This window comes from Tachysurus vachellii, chromosome 1 (assembly GCF_030014155.1).
Source record: "Tachysurus vachellii isolate PV-2020 chromosome 1, HZAU_Pvac_v1, whole genome shotgun sequence".
Classification (NCBI taxonomy): domain Eukaryota; kingdom Metazoa; phylum Chordata; class Actinopteri; order Siluriformes; family Bagridae; genus Tachysurus; species Tachysurus vachellii.
The window spans coordinates 2,208,818-2,228,181 of record NC_083460.1 but is presented as its reverse complement, the minus strand read 5'-3'; the positions used below and the strand labels follow the sequence as shown (position 1 = coordinate 2,228,181).

The following is a 19,364-nucleotide window of genomic DNA, read 5'->3' as shown; positions in this document are numbered from 1 at the left end:
ATAGTCATGGGAATACTTTGCCACCCCCTGGCCACCCCTTAGCGCTGCCCACGCTTGTAGTATTCTCTTTTGAGCACAAAAACCTCATTCTTGGAAAACAGGACTCCAAGAACAGAACAAGAACTTTATCAGCGAGTTAGCTGAGGTATCTGCAACTGGACAAAAACTAAACATCCCTAAATTAGCACTGGAGTTTTCCAAAACTGTGACCCATTAAGCGGAGCCAATATTGCGTTAATGGAAATAAATCGGCAGCTACTCCAGATTCTCATCAGCATTACAGCCACAAGGTGACCTTCTTCAGGCGCTTTTTCTAAACGAGTCAGAGAGGGATTTAGCATTTCTTTTGGAGCAGGGGAGGGGACAGAAATCAGCCGGGATAAAGTGACAGTAAGAGGGCGGCTGATTGCACCGAGCACGGAGGACGAAGAGGCCGCAAAAAATCAGCTTCCAGTGGGGGAAAAAGCTTCTAATCAGAGCACAGAAATGGCCCACTTGACAATCACACGCATCACAAAAAAAAAAAAAAAAAAGCTCCCAATTCAGTGCTGATTGCAGCGTCTCTCCTCCTCCTCCATCTCCTCACTCCTATTAAAGCTCCTTCAGCTCCTTCAGCCTGCCAATCACCAGCCCTGCACACCCTCTTCAGCTCTTTAATACGCAATAATAATTCTAATCACTCCTCAGTCCATCAGGTGGCTAATTGCTGTTGTTTTAAGATGATCATCAGAGCGACATGGGGTTTTTTTAGGGTTTTTTTTCTCCAAACCATTCAGACATAAGACACATAGGAACTCAACACTCAGAGGACCTCATTTAACTTTCAGCAAAGTCCAACAGAGTTTCTTAGCATAAGATTAGACATTAAAAGTCAAAATAAAAAAAAAGAAAATGACATTTAGGAAATTTATCACATCACATGACATCACATCACATCACGCCACATCACATCATCTCACATCACATCACGTCACATCTCATCACGTCACATCATCTCACATCACGTCACATGACATCATCTCACATCACATCACGTCACATCTCATCACGTCACATCATCTCACATCACGTCACATGACATCATCTCACATCACGTCACATCACATCACATCATCTCACATCACATCACGTCACATCTCATCACGTCACATCATCTCACATCACGTCACATGACATCATCTCACATCACATCACGTCACATCTCATCACGTCACATCATCTCACATCACGTCACATGACATCATCTCACATCACATCATCTCACATCACATCACGTCACATGACATCATCTCACATCATCTCACATCACATCTTCTCACATCACATCACATCACATCATCTCACATCACGTCACAGCACATCATCACATCATCTCACATCACATCACATCACATCATTTCATCATCTCACATCACATCAAATTAAACTGTAAACGTATTGTTTCACACGTGTGCACGAGTTCTTCATTCTTCAGATGATTAATTTTTCGACAATTCATTTACTTTCTCATGTAATTTTTTTCATTCTCATTTATTTTCACATGATTTTGACACATGATTCATTTTTTTTATCTGATTCATTATCTGGTTCCTACACTCATGTTTCCACATGATTCTATTTTCACATTAGATTGTTTTATTTACATGTGACTTTTTATTTCTGGTTGACTTTCAAATGATTAGTTTTTTTACTTGATTCATTTTTCAAATGATTCATTTTAATTTTTTTCATCATTCAATTCGATCTAGTTTTATTTGTACAGCACTTTTAAAAATGGACAGTTACAGAAATATATACATTTGTTGTATACATTTTAAATTTAGCCCGATTTATACAGAATTATGTCATTTTTTTATGTGATTTTTTATATGATTTAACTGTTTTCACATTTTTTTACAAACGATTCATTTGTCACAATTAATTTAGTTTTACATTTGGATGTAATTCATTCCTCAGCTTTGTAACAAGAAATGCAATTTTACTACACAAGATTCACAAGATCGTGTGTGAGCGAAATCATATAAATGAGTCATAAATCAAAATACTGATTCAGTGGAACTATACTGGATATTTTACAGCTGTTATCGTTGGTTTTTAAGAGAAGAACATAAAGGAAATAAAACCTAAACGAACCACAATGTTGAGAAATTAAACTGAAATAAAGGTATTTAATTCATATTAAGCTCTGAGACAAACCTGCCTAAGAGCTCCGTGTCTAATAAAGCTAAGATTAAGGATAACTTTTAGCTACTAGTTTAGCATTGAACAAACCTCAAGTCTAAACTAGCATGATGTGTTTGGTGTCGTGTCCCCAAAGAATAATATTCAATTCAATTCAAGTTTATTTGTATATCGTTTTTTGTTTTTTTTTTTTTACAATTGACATCGTCTCAAAGCAGCTCTATAGAACATAAACATACAACAAAAGGTTAATATAAAGAATAATATAAAGATTAATACAATACTTAGATTAATAGTGACTCAGGTGACTGCAGGGAGGAAAAACTCCCTTGAGGACTCAGGACTGTTATTTTCACTAATAAATTGAATTTCACTAATTACTTCAAGGGGGGTCACGGTGTCTTAGTAGTTAGCACGTTCGCCTCACACCTCCAGGGTTGGGGGGTCGATTCCCACCCCCACCTTGTGTGTGTGGAGTTTGCATGTTCTCCCCGTGCCTCGGGGGTTTCCTCCGGGTACTCCGGTTTCCTCCCCCGGTCCAAAGACATGCATGGTAGGTTGATTGGCATCTCTGGAAAATTGTCCGTAGTGTGTGAGTGCGTGAGTGAATGAGAGTGTGTGTGTGTGCCCTGTGATGGGTTGGCACTCCGTCCAGGGTGTATCCTGCCTTGATGCCCGATGACGCCTGAGACAGGCACAGGCTCCCCGTGACCCGAGGTAGTTCGGATAAACGGTAGAAGATGAATGAATGAATAATTACTTCATCCTTGTCCCAGATGATCCACTTCTTTTATTGTCAAATACAAATGTTCAAGATCCAGAAAACCAGGAAAGCTCCAAAAATTACCTTAAAATCACTTGAAATTATTTCATCTTCATCATCATCATCATCATCACGATTTTGGGAAATCATGCATTTAACATATTTTCCAATTTCCCCTTTTAAACGTTTAGTCCATGGAGCTGATCAGTCTGTAGTCAAGTACATTAGCCCCCTCTACTGGTGAACCACGGAACTGGTAAAACCACCCATTACATTTCTTTAGTGCCTTTAACATAAGACCTGGCTGTATGATGATGATGATGATGATGATGATGAACATGATGAAGAAACCTTGAATTAAAAAATGCATAGAGAAATACAGAAGAATACAGAAAGAGTCTTGCGACGACCACAGATGGCACAAACAGATTCAACACTGAGCTGAAGAGAAGAACAGGAGGATGAAGAGGAGGAGGATGAAGAGATGACTGGAGCAGGAGCCATGGCAGGTTTTACACCTTTAAAAACACAATCAAGATCAATAAATAAGCTCTTACATTTCATACTCAAAAGCAATATCTGTAAATATCCTGATCTGGATCCCAAAGTGGGCGTGGCCTAAAATTACAATTGAATCTCAGTTACATTCTAGTTCATGATTCTTACATGATTCATGCATTTTATGCGACTTTTACACTTGATTCATTTCCACAGATGTGATTCCTACAAGATTCATTTTTCACACACTCGATTCATTATTGTAAGGAATCAATGATTCTTTTTTTAATTCATTTTTTTTTACCTGCATGTTATAGAATATTTATAATGTGAATTATAATTCTGATGGTTGTATTTTCAATAATTAAATTAAAACTAATAAACCAGAAGCCTAACTGAAACCATCCTGCCCCGGGGTCACCCCACGTTTATGGAGTGGTCCTCAGCTTTGACTGGTTTGATGGGAGGTCCTTTGTTGGGTTTCCTGATAAACAGGTGAAGCTGTGGTTAGGGATCTAGACTACTGACCCGTCAGCTAAGATAAAAAGCATCATCTTTTCAGATGTTTATGTCTTTGAGCAGATCTTTTTTTGCCTGTCATGATTGGTCAGGTAATCGTTTTCCACCACACCACACCACAGGACAGGACACATGGACCACCAGCTGTTCCTGATCAAATCCACAAAGCAACTGTGTTCACTTCTTAAACACAATTCATCACCAACCTCACATGGTAGAGGAGGAACTTGCTAATGAGCCAAATCCTCCAAATGAGCCATCACATAGGCCCGAGTCTGTAAGAGTAATGATCTCTAATCCTGAGGAAATGGGCTTCCAAACCACAGCCCAGCTTCACCAGCGACAGCTTGGCACAGACGAATACCATCTTAATACGAAGCAGATAAAGGCTACAGTGTACACATGTGAGATTCATGTGGATTTTCTCTGAAGTGTCTGAGCTTTAATCTTAAGTGAACCTTTTTTACGAATTAACCGATGAAGCGTCGTCGTGTGTTTACGAGACGCTGGATAAAAGAGACTAAACTTTTTTTTAATTTCGTTTAATTTACGTTAAGTTCAGAAAACAGTCGTCTCACTTATCCTGTATTTTTATTTCAACTTCTTTACATAAATAAGACAAACATGCGGCGTGTTCCGACTTTGAGTCTGACTGACGCAAAGCACCGACATTTAAGACTAATAATTGTTGATAATAATAATAATAATTCATTACCAGGATTTAAAAAAAAAAAAAAAAAAAGCATCTCCTTAAAGGAAGCTTTAGATAATAAATTTCTGTGCTTTTGAGGATCCATTACCTAAAAATAAATCGAAGCGTTCTGCCCAATGATAACTGAGCTCATGTTGCTTAATTCTCTGGAGTTATATATAAATATAGTGTCATGTATAATTTATACAAGTAATGGATTTTATAATTAAACTAAGTATACTTCAAATTCTTTCATTCATTCATTCATTCATTCATTCATTCATTCATTCATTCTTCTACCGCTTATCCGAACTACCTCGGGCATCAAGGCAGGATACACCCTGGACGGAGTGCCAACCAATCACAGGGCACACACACACACACACTCATTCACTCACGCAATCACACACTATGGACAATTTTTCCAGAGATGCCAATCAACCTACCATGCATGTCTTTGGACCGGGGGGAGGAAACCGGAGTACCCGGAGGAAACCCCCGAGGCACGGGGAGAACATGCAAACTCCACACACACAAGGTGGAGGTGGGAATCGAACCCCCAACCCTGGAGGTGTGAGGCGAACGTGCTAACCACTAAGCCACCGTGCCCCCATAAATTCTTTCATTTGTACACAAAACACTGAAAGTGAACTAACCATATAGTGATTTCGTATAAAACTGATGATATTTAAATGTCCATTTAAAACAATAATAATAATAATAATAATAATAATAATAATAATAATAATAATAATAATAATAATTAATAATCAGGCTGTTCAGGATGAGGAGTCTGTGAAGCCTCATGAGAGCATCAGCTCTAAGAGAACAGCCTCAGCTCGCAGTCCAGCTCGTTGCTCTGCTCGCCGTCGCTCAGTGGTCTGACGCTACAGTCCGATCCTGTGCCGCCTGTCTCTCTCTCTCTTCTTCTCCTCCGTCTGTACACAGCTCTCTCATCCGACTCTGCGTCCTTTACAGACCTTTTCTCCTCCTCTGGCTCCAGCGCAGATCTCAGACAGTCAGAAAACCTGAGACAGACAAAACACAAGCTTGTTTTATACAGTCTGTATGTCTGTCTTTTTTTTTTTAAGTGCTAATTAGTTCTACATTGTAATGTGATATCCAGAATACCTATATAGGAAATATATAGTTTCTGAATTCTCTGTTCTGATTGGTTCAGAAGGTCTCGTTAGGAAACTGAACAGAATATAAATGCAACAAAATACCTTTCGATTCTCTTTAGGTTTTCGTCCATTTTATTATTCGCGACTCCGACAATAAACGCTATATATTCTTCTGAAACCAGGACCTTCCCTTTGTGGCTAAGAGGAACTTCGAGACAGTGGGTACTGCGTACAGCCTGCATTTAATCACGTTCAACAGAAAACCAGTGGTGAGGTAAATGTTTTATCGTATTATAATGAAATGCTGAGTGAAAAATAAACATTGAGCATTGTCATCACTCCGCCCACTTAAGCCCCGCCCCTTAACATTTAAAGGTTGAATTACTTATCAATTTATCTCAGATATCAAGACTTGACAAGACCCAAAGAAACCAAACGTGTCTAAATAATCGTATAATGTTTGAGGTGTGTATTTATAAAGTCTGAAACTTTACCATAATGATTTTGCCTTTCTTTCCCATGGTCACTCCAGAGTTCCTGAAGCCTGCGTTTATAGCCACAGAGTGCTGTGTGTATGGGGGGTAAAAAAAATTTTTAAAAATTATTCATTCATTCATTCATCTTCTACCGCTTATCCGAACTACCTCGGGTCACGGGGAGCCTGTGCCCATCTCAGGCGTCATCGGGCATCAAGGCAGGATGACACCCTGGACGGAGTGCCAACCCATCACAGGGCACACACACACACACACACACTCTCATTCACTCACACAATCACACACTACGGAGAATTTTCCAGAGATGCCAATCAACCTACCATGCATGTCTTTGGACCGGGGGAGGAAACCCGCGTACCCGGAGGAAACCCCCGAGGCACGGGGAGAACATGCAAACTCCACACACACAAGGTGGAGGCGGGAATCGAACCAACAACCCTGGAGGTGTGAGACGAACGTGCTAACCACTAAGCCACCATGCCCCCCAACAAGAATTGTATTATACCAAAATATTTTACTGATCTATAAATTCATTGTTCCATGTTAGCGTTACCAGGAGTTGTGCATCCTCGAGCTGTTTGCATTGCACGTGAAGAACACAAGGTTCAAACTTAAACACGGCGTCTCCAGAAGATTTCTCCAAACCAGCAATCTGAGGAGATGAAAAAGTCTTTCAGCTGAAATCATCTGATCAGGTCCTGTGTGTGTGTGTGTGTGTGTGTGTGTGTAATCTGTTGTAGGTTACAATACCAGCTTAAAGGCTCATTGTTGAATTTATATCAGTTTGCTCGTGTTTATATTAACTCACACATGGACTTGCAATAAAATACTGTTTGCATGATAAGAGATGTTTATGCAGTGTTTTTATTAGTCTCCTGTATCACTGAATCATTAACTGAGGTTTTTTAACAAATAACACTTATTTCATTGTAAAATAAAGATGAAGGCCATGTATTACTTTAAGGGTTGATATACAGATTGTTGTATGGAAGGAAAGCATTAGCATGGAAATGCCACGTGATTGTAAAAGCTCCAGCCTGAGCTTTAACTTAATGGAGAAACCTTAAAGATGTGTTTTATGTGATAAAAAAAAATCTTACTCTTACCACGTCGTCTTTGGTACACGTGTTATGTGTGACAAATAACCAGGTACAGTTCTGTTTCTGCACATCCACACAGTCTGAAACCTGCCAAACAAACACAACACAGAACCCAGGGCTTGATTGATTGGTTAATTGATTCATTGATTAATTAAGGCTTGTTAGAATGAATCCTGATCCAACGTGTGTTCTTTACCCCATCAATCAGGATGATTCTCCCAGAACATGAACTCGTAGTAAAATAATTGTCAGAATTATTGAGAAATGAGACCAGAGTGTTGATGTCCTCATCTATATTGCCCTTTTTACTCAAGTCCAGCTTGTTTAAACACTGTTTCTTCCACTGTTTAAACGTGTTTGCTCCTTCCATAGCAGATACTCGGCTAATAAACAACTGGTATTATTAAATATTGCCTATAATTATTGTTGTTGTTTTTTTTTTTTTTGAAAGCTAGCTCTGTGTTTGAATGAGTTGCTAAAACACGTGGTTGTTGTTGTTGTTGTTTCTTCTTCCGGCGAATCCCGACTCCTGCAAACCGATTCAGAACCGAGTGCAAAATAAGTACTCGATTCCTCGCCGGAATGCGTTGAGCCTTAGGAGTCGATTCCAAAATGTTGGATTCTATTCCATACAAAGAATTTGATTTATTAAACGTTTTGTAATTCTATTGTTTTTTTCTCACAGGAGATTTAATTATGTTTAAGAGATTTAATTATGTTGACAATTAGAATGAACTCCTTGAATCGACGGTTTGAATCTAAGAGTCGATTCTTGCAGTCTAGTTCGCGATGTCCTGACTGATTGTCCTGTTAGCCTATCAGATCGCGAGGTTGAATCGCAACCCAATCGCAGCGCAATAAGGCGGGATTTGTTGTGCGTGAAGAGTATGGTATGGTAGCCGCGTGGTATCATGTGACGCGGAAGTATTTACGACATCGCGAAACTCAAAGTTATAAAGTCTGATCTAGACTTAACTGTGTGTGTTTGCAGCTTGGTGAGTTTGACACACGTCACACACGACTGGATCTTGTATTAAAAGTCTTTTTGTTTATTGTTTTTGATGCATTGTGCAATAGATAGCATGCTTGTCTGACTTTAAAAGCTTATTTTTGATCATCAGTAGTTTATGCAAACTGGTCTTGTTTACATTTGTTGTTTATTTCATGCAGGAAATAAATTAAAGTCTAATTCAGAAAATAAACATTTGAATATCCACACAAGCAATAATTATGGAGCTGTTTCTGAATCATATAATAACACATATTTAGCAATATGATACAGTAATTAATCATTAATAATATAATAATAGAAGTAATTTATAATTAATTATAATAATATAGCAACATGTCATTAGAACTTGAGTATAATTCTGTTATAACTTGAGTAATGGTGGTCGAGTGCAGAATAATGACTCTTTTTGATCATGCTGTACTTTAATGCCTTATGAATTCGAGGGACATTTTAACATAAAATAAGTTGAAATCAAAATGACTAATAAAATGTATGATTCACGCCACTGGTCACCTCCAGAGAACCTTGTCCTGCTCTCACAGCTCCTGCTACAGGACATTTTGGCTTCACGTTAGTAATGTATGTGAATAATAGTGTGAACCTGTGACAGGTTTCCCAACAGTAAAAATGACCTCATTAAAAGTGATGAAGGCAATACGAGTTTCCGAGTTTGGAGCTCCTTCGGTTCTGAAGTTCTGCTCTGACATTCCGGTTCCTGCTCCAGGACCCAAACAGGTAAAGGTCATAGTTTCCACACAGCTGTATTATCCATCCATCTGTATGTGCTGTGAACATTTCTCATTTGTGCTAAAGGTGCTCATTCGAGTGCACGCGTGCGGAGTGAATCCTGTGGAGACGTATATCCGTTCTGGAGCTTACGCCCGCAAACCCAGTCTCCCATACACTCCCGGGTCGGATGTAGCCGGCGTGGTTGAGGCTGTGGGAGATGGAGTTCACTTCCTGAAGGTTACCTGTTTTTTAAAATAATTTTTTTTTTAAGTATTACTAATTAGATAGAAAAAAACGTGTATGAGTGAAATGAATGTGAGATTTAACTTTAAAGGTGGGGTCTCCGTTGTTTGAAAGCCAATGTTGACATTTGAAATCACCAAAACAAACACGCCCCTAACCCAAATGGGTCCCACCCCTGTATCGATAGCTCCGCCCACACGTACATACGTAACCCAGGCAACTAATAGAAAGAAATGTGTCTTTATCATAGCTGAAGGAAGAACAATACGATTGCAGATAAACAAACAAGCAAAAATGACACACAAGCATAATCATGTAAAGGACAAAGGCATATATTAGTTCTGTGTAACAAAACAAAACCAACGTTACTCACCTATCGAGAAGGAAAAAAGCACCTCGGCGTCTTAAGTAAAGTTGGTCACATATTCACAGATTGGAGTTTCCCGAGTCAATAACTCCTGAGCTAAACACTGTTACTAATAAACCGCACTTTGGGTTTATTAGAAAGTTGATTTATAATGTAGAGCTTCAGTGTACATCAGAGTGCTGCATTTCCAACACCAAACTAGCAGCGAGCGTCTTCTCCCAGGCAGGTGATCGAGTGTTCACCACCGGCACCGAGACAGGAGGATACGCCGAATACAGCGTGGCTTCAGAGGCGTCCGTTCACAAACTGCCAGATTGTCTGAATTACAAACAAGGAGCTGCGGTGGGAATCCCGTACTTCACTGCATACAGGGCTTTATTTCACAAGTAGGAATAAGCAAATGTTTCGTGGGGGGTTTGTATGTTTTTCCCAGATGTTGTCTGTGCCTCTCTTTTAAAATTAGTGTTCATATTTTTTCTGTAAAAGGGCTCATACTAAAGCAGGAGAGACTGTTCTGATTCACGGAGCCAGTGGAGGAGTAAGAACAAAACCTCTCATTTCTTCAACTTGTGTATATAATAATAATAATAATAATAATAATAATAATCATCATCATCATCATCATTTATAAATTCTGAAAAATTCTGATTTTCATGATCTTGAAATCTGGGTTTTAATTAATTAGTTGATTGATGGATTTATTAATAATATAATAAAATAGAAATATAAAATTATTTTATAACAAAGGTTTATGATTATTATTATTATTAATAACAGAAATCTAAAATAATTAATTTTGTGGTCGCTTTTTGCTGGCATTGAAAAAACTTTTCGATGACTTTCCTGTTTTGGTGCTGATGTTAATGTGGAAAATAACGAAACCTTTTATTTTAATACTCTTACGCAACGTGTGTATGAGTTGCTTGTCTGTTCTCTTTCCTGTGTGTGTGTGTTAGGTAGGAGTGGCAGCGTGTCAGCTGGCCCGAGCGTGTGGACTGAAGGTTCTGGGTACGGCTGGAACCCCTGAAGGCATGAAGCTCGTGCTCAGTAATGGAGCTCACGTGGCCTTTAACCACAGAGAGAAAGATTACATGGATCAAATCCTGGTATGTTCAACTTCCAAGCAGTAACGAGAGGAGAAGGAAAATGATTACTATTCATCATCATGTGTGTTTAGGATGCGACCGGAGGTCACGGTGTTAACGTGATCATCGAGATGCTGTCAAATGTGAACCTGAGCAAGGACCTGAAACTGCTGGCATTTGGAGGCAGGGTGATGGTGTGTGACGCAGCCTGTATTTCTCCTCACACATATTTAGATGGTTGTGTTTAGTGCTTTCTTCCTTACTGCCATTATTATGATGTTCTTACAGATTGTGGGGTGTCGAGGTTCTGTGGAGATTAACCCAAGAGACACGATGGCTAAAGAGTCCAGTATCATCGGAGTGGCTGTGTTTCATGCCACAAAGGTAAGTGGAGCAAATCTATTACCATTCAATGGTGTTACATAATCTACATAATCCACGCCTCCATCACTGAGACTGAACGATTGCATTTGGCAAACACTTGCATTTTTAGTTCATTTTATACAACTGAGCAATTGGGGGTTGAGGGCCTTGCTCAGGGGCCCAGCAGTGTCAGCGTCACTAATGATCATCCGACACAGTCCAAAAGATATGTTGTGTGTGTGTGTGATCTGTGAAGGAGGAGAAGGATGAGACAGCTGCAGCACTGTTCGCAGGAATGGAGGCCGGGTGGCTCAGACCTGTGATTGGTTCAGAGTACTCACTCGAAAAAGCTGCTCAAGCTCATGACGACATCATCAACAACTCTGGCGCTGCTGGGAAAATGATCCTTGTTATGTGAAAACCAATAAAAACCTCATTAATCTAAGGGGTTTTGTTTTTGATCAAATTTGAAGCATGTGTTCCATACTTATGTTATACATATACATATGTTATATATACATATGTTACATATTATAAATAGGTATTTCTTAAATAATTTAAACCTGAAGTATGCTATTTTAAAAATGTTGAACTTATAATTAGTATTTCTGTTTAAAATGAGCTGAAAATTTAAACTGTTTTCTAAAGCATGTGTTCTAAAGACTGACAGATACATAAGCCACGCCTCCTCCGCTGAGACTGACAGACACATAAGCCACGCCTCCTCTGCTGAGACTGACAGATTCATAACCCACGCCTCCTCTGCTGAGTGACAGATTCATAACCCACGCCTCCTCTGCTGCGACTGACAGATACATAAGCCACGCCTCTTCCGCTGAGACTGACAGATACATAAGCCACACCTCCCCCTCTGAGACTGACAGACACATAAGCCACGCCTCCCCCCGCTAAGACTGACAGATACATAAGCCACGCCTCCTCTGCTGAGACTGACAGATACATAAGCCACACCTCCCCCTCTGAAACTGACAGATACATAAGCCGTGCCTTCTTCACTGAGACTGACAGATACATAAGCCACACCTCCACTGAGACTGAGAGATACATAAGCCACGCCTCCTCCGCTGAGACTGACAGATACATAAGCCACGCCTCCTCCGCTGAGACTGACAGATACATAAGCCACGCCTCCTCCGCTGAGACTGACAGATACATAAGCCACGCCTCCTCCGCTGAGACTGACTGATGTATTATGCGCATGTTATTTAAGGATACTGTGTGGATGTTGCCATGTTCTCATTTTGGAGCTGACAGTAAAGTGAACTCGTGTCCTCGCCGCTCTGAAAGACGTCTGTAAGATCAGGTGGCACTCAGGTAAAGAGCAGTAACAGGACACTGTCAGTCTACCTGGTACCTGTTACACCCTTCAGCTGAACCACAACAGAGGGACGATCCACTGAATACCGAACGGAAACCAGCAGGACTACGGAAACCATGATGGTTCTCGACCTCGTGTAAGGTGTGATCAGGAACCTGGATGTTCTTTAATGAAATGGAAAATAATGACTGCTGTAAAATTTGCCTTTTAGATTTATTTATTGGATTTCTTTCGGTTATTAAGGATCAGATAGAAGGAATTTGATTAATGTGACCTGTTAAGTAATGTAGAAATTCTATATAAATATCTTTGATAATGATGGAGTTCCACCTCCACCACCACCACTAGAACCACTGTACATGTCAAGGTTTCTGCAACATAAGGGTTGAAGCACTGAATAATAATAATAATAATAATAATAAAAACAGTCTAGTAAAATAATCTGAGAATTAATGCAACAAAACGTAGTAACATTTTGGCAACTAATAATAAATAAAAAAGATTAACTAGATTTGTAAAGTTCGTCACGACAAACTTTGATGTCGGCTTTGACGAAGCAAGTATTCGCATATTCGCAAAGGCCGGTGCTTTATGGAGGTGAGTGGGCATAAGGGACAGTGTTACTTTTAGAAGTAAGTGGACAGAAAGCTAGGGTGCGAAAACATTTGGAGGCAAGTGAAGACAAGCATGTGACGTCATCTGAATACTCTTGAGGAAGTTTCCCTCATTGGGCTGAGTGTTTTTATGTCGCATGTCCATGTTGTGCTAATTTTTGATTTTCACGTGACATCACCAGAATACACGTGAGGTAATTTCCCTCATTGGGCTGAGTGTTTTGATATACGACATGCCCATGTTGGGCTAATTTTTGATTTTCACGTGACATCACGTGATGTCATCAGAATACCCGTGAGGACGTTCCCCCCATTGTTCTGAGTGTTTTGATACATGACATGTCAATGCCAAGTTTTTTGATTTTGCATATTTTGGGGGCGGGGCTGCGGGACAACCGGAAGGCCAGTCAGGACACCAATTTAAAAGTTTGTTAAAAGTAGTTTAAAAGTTAGTATCACCCTAAAGGAGCTGGCAGAGTTTGGTGTAAATAGTTCGAAAGCTTGCCGAGTTATAAACCTCCAAAGTTTATAATGGGAGTCTATGGGAAAAAAGGCCATTTTGAGACCCAGTACCGGAAGTACCGGTACTCGGATCGCTTAGAAAAGTCATAGCAACAAACTTCAGACCAGTGTCTAAAACATGTCCGAATTTGGTGCATGTGGCTCGAAAGCAGAAATGTTGGAAAACAGAATGTTGGCTTCTACAAAGCTACATAATAAGATATAAACATGGTGTGTAAACAAACCTTTTGGTTTCTAAGTAAACAGCACATATTGAACAGATTAGTCAGTAGAATCTTCATGACCTGGAGACACACCCTTGCATACGTTATTGAAGAGAGCAGGTGGAGCATCATGCATGTTTTATCACCGCTGCTTCGTAACAGGAGCACAGAGGGAGACGAAGATGCTGCAAGAGGTCTGCTTGAGCTGGTCACATAGCAGTATAGGTTTATTTCATCAAATAATAGATCATCACATCGAACCCACGGCGAGATTCTGAGGGACGTGCGAGCAACACCATGTGACTGATTCACTGACAAACCATGAAAAGTAAGTGTGATTATAATACTGTTATAACATTTGCTAGTCACATCAAAGTATTTCATATTTTTCACTTGATTCCTTTAGACCTGAATCCAATATTTAGTTCTGTTGTTTAATGTCATACTTTGTCAAGCTTTGATACAATCAACCTGTAATTAGTCCGTGCTAAATGACGATGATGCTTCTCAGGTGTCCTCCTGCTAATAATGGTGTCAGTAACACGACTTCGGCTTTCTTCACTCTGCCCGAATTCCTGCATCGTTTGCTCCACCGATGCCATCATCTGCAGTAAACTCTCAATGATCACAGGTGATAAAGTTTCTGTACCTTTTATGTTCGGTTCATAGATCAGAAAAGGAAATGCTAACTGACTATAGTATCGATCATAAAGTGAACTTAGCCTTAGTTCATCATTTCTTTCCTGTAGTGTTAATTTCGTCACCTATTTTTAATTTAGTCTTAATCTTAGTCTTGTGCCAAATGTCCTTGTTAGTTTTAGTCATATTTAGTCATTCACATATCTTTTTTTTGTTAGTCAAGTTTTAGTCGACTAAAAGTCTCGTCATTTTAGTCTAGTTTTAGTCAAAAGAAAACTCAAGGTATCTTAGTGTCGCGGTGAGGCAAGGGCGAGTGAGGATCGAAATGCAGTTCAGTCTTTTAATAGACCAAAACAAGAAACAGGCAAACAGACGGGCAGGCAAAACAGGGCAGAATACTGAGCACACAGGAAACAGGAACATAGACACCAACATTCAACAACGCCCAACCCCAGGGAAGTGAACAAACAGAGTAGATATAGCAAACAGGAACCAATCACAACGCAGAGACTAAGACGATACACCTGGGGGGGAGATAGAGTGCAATTAGTGTCCATGGTAACAAATGAGTGGGCGGAGCAAACAATTAACACCAAGGCAGACAGCAGACAGAAACAGGGCAAAACACAGACAGACTCATTACACTTAGTCAAGTTTTAGTCGACTAAAAGTCCATTAATTTTAGTCTAGTTTTAGTAAAAAAATTGTAGTCTTTTTTAAAATAACACATTATTACTGATAAACATTTCAGTTAAAAAAAAGTGTTTCACATCTCAAACATTGGTTAAATGTCATAATTACCTGACAAAATACACTTGTTGAATGATTTTTGTTGAATGCAAATGTTAAACGTGTCTGGTTTTCACTTCCTGATTTAGGAGACACATTCACAAATGATTAACCTGTTCTGAAGAGTATTTTATTTTAACCAACACAACTCAAAAGCTGGAGCCCAACAGACTCCGACTGACAACTTAAGTTACAAAGGTTTTTAAAACTGTTTTGGTCGCCTTGTGTCTCATGTTTCTGTTCAAATCAGAAATAAAATAAATATACTCAGAAAAACTGAAAAGAACAGGCCAACTTTACTGTGGGCCTAAAATACAGTGAGAAGTTGAGAACACTCGTTTAAACAGTGCATACACTCGAACTTGACCGCACATCACATTTTTTACTTTATTGATACTGCTTTTAATCGTAATGCAAAGACCGGTCATCGGGACATAAGCTGTCATGTACAATAAAAGAGCCTGCGGAGCGACAGGAAATATAATTTAACACAAAAAGCCTGACTAGACCTAGGGTGGACTTGCGCTCAGGAGTTGTTGTTTTTTTTAGCAGCGCGTGGACGAATTGTTTCTACGCACACACTAAACAGCGCGAAGCCGCAAACTCGTTGTGAATATTTTAAAGGCGTAACAGCTGATGAAAAAGCAGAGACAATTGTAGACGAAAATGAAGAGATTTTATCTTAGTTTTTATTTTATACAAAACATTTTCGTCTCGTCTTTTTTCGTCAACAATAACGCATGTTAATTTAGTCTTAGTCAGCGTTTTTGGACAGTGGTGCAGTCTTGTCATCGTCTCGTCTTAGTTATGAAAAAAAAGGTTGTTGACGAACATATTTTGTCTCGTCTCGTCTGACGAAATTAACACTACTTTCCTGATCCTTTTCTGTCATCTCCAGAGGCTCCAGATTCAACCAAAGCCTTGATGCTCACTGATGGACTCATAGACACCGTGGACCGCATTGTGTTCTCGGATTTATCCAACATGAGCGTTTTGGTGCTCAGCAACAACATCATCTCTAACATCACAGGCAACGCTTTCCAAAACCTGACAGTTCTCAGAACGCTATCTCTGGACCACAATCTTATCTCCAGCCCCTCACTGGATAGACTGACATTCTCATGGCTTCATAACCTAGAGACGCTTCATTTGGGCCATAACGCTCTAGAGGAACTTAATGGATCCTGGTTTCAGAAGACCAAATCTCTGAAAACTCTGCTGCTGGAGGGGAATCTTCTCACCAGCCTCAACTCGAGTACTTTCTCATCATCTGACCTGAGGAGCTTGGAGACCTTGGATTTGTCAGACAACCTCATCACCTACGTAGGCCGAGACACTTTCCGCAACTTGCCACGTCTCAGTAGTCTGGATCTCTCACGAAACAGGTTGCAGAATGTGCCTGATGCTTTCTCCTATCTCTCACGCCTCTCAATGCTAAACCTGGACCTTAATCGCTGGAACTGTAGTTGTGAGCTAAAAGAGCTCACTCAGTTCCTCAACAGCTACATTCAGTCTCCATTGAAAGTGTTGTGCAATGGGAAAAAGATGGCGTGTGCTAATTCAGACAACCCCAATGTAGTTCAGACAGTGCTGGAGCTAACTGAGGCTAACTGCATGCCAGCTGACAGAACCATTACAGCGGGTGTCAATGCTAAGAGTTCCATCACATCTCAACGCTACATCAGAGATGTTACTATCGCTGTTGTCTTTTCTTGCCTGAGTAAGTATTTACTGAATATGAAAGACTACAGGGGGCACGGTGGCTTAGTGGTTAGCACGTTCGCCTCACACCTCCAGGGTTGGGGGTTCGATTCCCGCCTCTGCCTTGTGTGTGTGGAGTTTGCATGTTCTCCCCGTGCCTCGGGGGTTTCCTCCGGGTACTCCGGTTTCCTCCTCCAGTCCAAAGACATGCATGGTAGGTTGTTTGGCATCTCTGGAAAATTGTCCGTAGTGTGTGACTGCGTGAGTGAATGAGAGTGTATGTGTGTGTGTGCCCTGTGATGGGTTGGCACTCCGTCCAGGGTGTATCCTGCCTTGATGCCCGATGATGCCTGAGATAGGCACAGGCTCCCCGTGACCCGAGGTAGTTCGGATAAGCGGTAGAAGATGAGTGAGTGAGTGAGTGAGTGAAAGACTACATCCAAGTTCATTGTCTGATCGAGTGATGAAAAGTTCTGAGATCAAATCTGACCACAACCCTGTAACTTTAAACCAAATGAAGAATGTGAATTTGTCTGGACTTTTCTAACAAGAGAATTCTTCACATTTCAGGTGGTGTCCTAGTTACACTTGCAATATTTGCAGTTGTACAAAGGAAGTTGGGTAGAAGGTTTAAACCAATGCAGGGGGCAAAAGGAGCTGAGGAACAATCCAGCCAGACATGGGACTTCTCTGAAGGCAGCAAGGTGATGTCTTATGCTTTCCATAACTCCAACTATCGAGGCCATCCACCCTGTGACAAAGAGGATACTTCATCTGATAGCAGACCAGACACCATGGGGAACCATTTTATATGCCAAAATTGCAGAAATACTTTCCATCACAGAACAAACAGCAGGGGAATTCAGCCTAATAGCGAAGAAGAATGGTCAACCTATATGAGCAGTGACCAATGGAAGGACACTGATGTTTGTCCATCAAGGATTAAAGATGAAGGTATGTAAAGAATGGTGTCTTCTTGGGAATGATTTATTTGCTCAGGGTCATTTATGTATTTCTTAACATATTCTTGTTTAAATTACAGATGTTAGAGCTCAAAGACACAATGTGAAAGGTATCGGTGGGTTAAACGCTGATTATCGCAGACAACCAGTTTCTAGACAAGATACGTCAACCATGGGAATGCACCAGATAGCTCTGGGAAGACAAATATCCATCGCCCAGAGACAAACCTTTACCCCAAATGAACAACTAAACACCAAAATGCCATTATTTAAGCAACAACATGGAGGATATGGTACTTTACCAATACACCACTATCATCAAACCTATGCGGATGACAATATATCTAGAAATAAAGAAGAGGGTATACTTCCCAGAAGCTCTAAGGTCATTGTGTACAAAGATATTTTAAATTTCAACCAGTCTGAAGTGGACCAGCAGGGTGGAAATCAAGCAAGAGTGCAGAGAAGTGTAACATTTGATTTGTCCATGGAACGTGCCCTGTTTGTGTCTAGAAAAGAGGGTCCATACAAAATTAGCAAGACAAAAATGTCTAAAACACTTGGAGAGAAATGCAAACCAAGCCCAGGCAAGGTTTCTGCCAAAAGAAAAAAGAGAAGCACTCACTCAAGGCATTCGCAAATCCCTAAAGCAAGATCTCAAGGAAGTATTAAACTAAAGGTCAAGCTAAATCTGAGCCCTCTTAGAAGAAGTCAGGTTCATCCCAAGTCTGGTTCTAGCCACGATGTCAAAGAGGTGAAGAAAACCTCTAAAAACCTCAAGAAAGACAAATCTCAAAAGATTGTTGTGAAAAAGAACAGTAAAGGAGGTGAGAGAAAAGAAACATCTAAGAAGGCCAAGATTACCAACAAGTTGCAGTGTGATGAAAGTTCAACCAGTCCTGGTGAAACTCAAGGATTAGAAAAGAATCCAGAGGAATCATGTTCGCTGATGCAGACTTCAACTCTTTTAGCTGAAAGTATCAAACCACTTGGTACAGAAAATTCTACAGACCCTCAAGTCCCAACCCTGGATCTGAGCTTGGCAGTGAGCACACCAGAAGATGCCAGGAGTCTGCAGAAAGAGCTTCAAATGCCAAATGATGGAGTAGATATTTCAAATGACTCTGTGGCCCCAATGTCCTCGACGGTCTCCGTTGTCCAGGAGTACCTGTCTTCAGGTGATGGTTCATCAAAGAGGAAGCTTAGACTGATTGTACCTGAGAAAACCTCCAGCAGGCCACAGACTGCACTGGAGAAAAAAATCAGATAGGTTTCGAACATGTCCTGTGAGATGTCTCCAGAGTGCCATTTTTAGCTGTTCATTCCCTGATCGTGTTCAAGACCTAATTTCGCACCATATTATTTTATGTCCGTTCTGATTGCCAAGAGTATAATTTATACAAGTCAGATAACGTCGGCAAGT

The 19,364-nt window shown here is 40.3% G+C and overlaps 3 protein-coding genes across 3 annotated transcripts; 2 read left to right on the top strand and 1 right to left on the bottom strand.

Moving 5' to 3' along the window:
* Positions 1 to 4,539: 4,539 nt before the first annotated feature.
* tyw3 (tRNA-yW synthesizing protein 3 homolog (S. cerevisiae)) lies at positions 4,540 to 7,769 on the bottom strand. The gene is made up of 6 exons (XM_060889460.1): positions 7,570 to 7,769; positions 7,380 to 7,460; positions 6,827 to 6,925; positions 6,271 to 6,342; positions 5,879 to 6,012; positions 4,540 to 5,680 (listed from the first exon to the last, which is right to left on the bottom strand). The coding sequence occupies exons 1-6, from the start codon at positions 7,741 to 7,743 to the stop codon at positions 5,473 to 5,475; spliced, it is 768 nt and encodes a 255-aa protein (XP_060745443.1). The 5' UTR covers positions 7,744 to 7,769; the 3' UTR covers positions 4,540 to 5,472.
* A 525-nt stretch (positions 7,770 to 8,294) lies between these two features.
* On the top strand, positions 8,295 to 11,617 carry cryz (crystallin, zeta (quinone reductase)). Its single transcript, XM_060867517.1, has 9 exons — positions 8,295 to 8,368; positions 8,996 to 9,120; positions 9,199 to 9,351; positions 9,947 to 10,110; positions 10,211 to 10,262; positions 10,681 to 10,830; positions 10,902 to 11,003; positions 11,098 to 11,193; positions 11,429 to 11,617. The coding sequence occupies exons 2-9, from the start codon at positions 9,013 to 9,015 to the stop codon at positions 11,588 to 11,590; spliced, it is 987 nt and encodes a 328-aa protein (XP_060723500.1). The 5' UTR covers positions 8,295 to 8,368; positions 8,996 to 9,012; the 3' UTR covers positions 11,591 to 11,617.
* Positions 11,617 to 19,306, top strand: lrrc53 (leucine rich repeat containing 53). The gene is made up of 6 exons (XM_060867457.1): positions 11,617 to 12,652; positions 14,013 to 14,178; positions 14,362 to 14,481; positions 16,177 to 16,998; positions 17,550 to 17,933; positions 18,022 to 19,306. Exons 2-6 carry the CDS (start codon positions 14,172 to 14,174, stop codon positions 19,209 to 19,211), a joined length of 2,523 nt encoding a protein of 840 aa, XP_060723440.1. The 5' UTR covers positions 11,617 to 12,652; positions 14,013 to 14,171; the 3' UTR covers positions 19,212 to 19,306.
* The last annotated feature ends 58 nt before the right edge of the window (positions 19,307 to 19,364 follow it).

Coding starts and splice junctions, on each gene's coding strand:
- tyw3 (XM_060889460.1), bottom strand. CDS start 7,743: ATGGAAGGAGCAAACACGTTTAAACAGTGGAAGAAACAGTGTTTAAAC. Junction 6,926..7,379: donor CGTGTACCAAAGACGACGTG/GTAAGAGTAAGA, acceptor TCATCTCCTCAG/ATTGCTGGTTTGGAGAAATC. Junction 6,013..6,270: donor AGAAAGGCAAAATCATTATG/GTAAAGTTTCAG, acceptor GATTAAATGCAG/GCTGTACGCAGTACCCACTG.
- cryz (XM_060867517.1), top strand. CDS start 9,013: ATGACCTCATTAAAAGTGATGAAGGCAATACGAGTTTCCGAGTTTGGA. Junction 10,111..10,210: donor TACAGGGCTTTATTTCACAA/GTAGGAATAAGC, acceptor TTTCTGTAAAAG/GGCTCATACTAAAGCAGGAG. Junction 11,194..11,428: donor CTGTGTTTCATGCCACAAAG/GTAAGTGGAGCA, acceptor TGATCTGTGAAG/GAGGAGAAGGATGAGACAGC.
- lrrc53 (XM_060867457.1), top strand. Junction 14,482..16,176: donor TAAACTCTCAATGATCACAG/GTGATAAAGTTT, acceptor TGTCATCTCCAG/AGGCTCCAGATTCAACCAAA. Junction 17,934..18,021: donor ATCAAGGATTAAAGATGAAG/GTATGTAAAGAA, acceptor TTTAAATTACAG/ATGTTAGAGCTCAAAGACAC.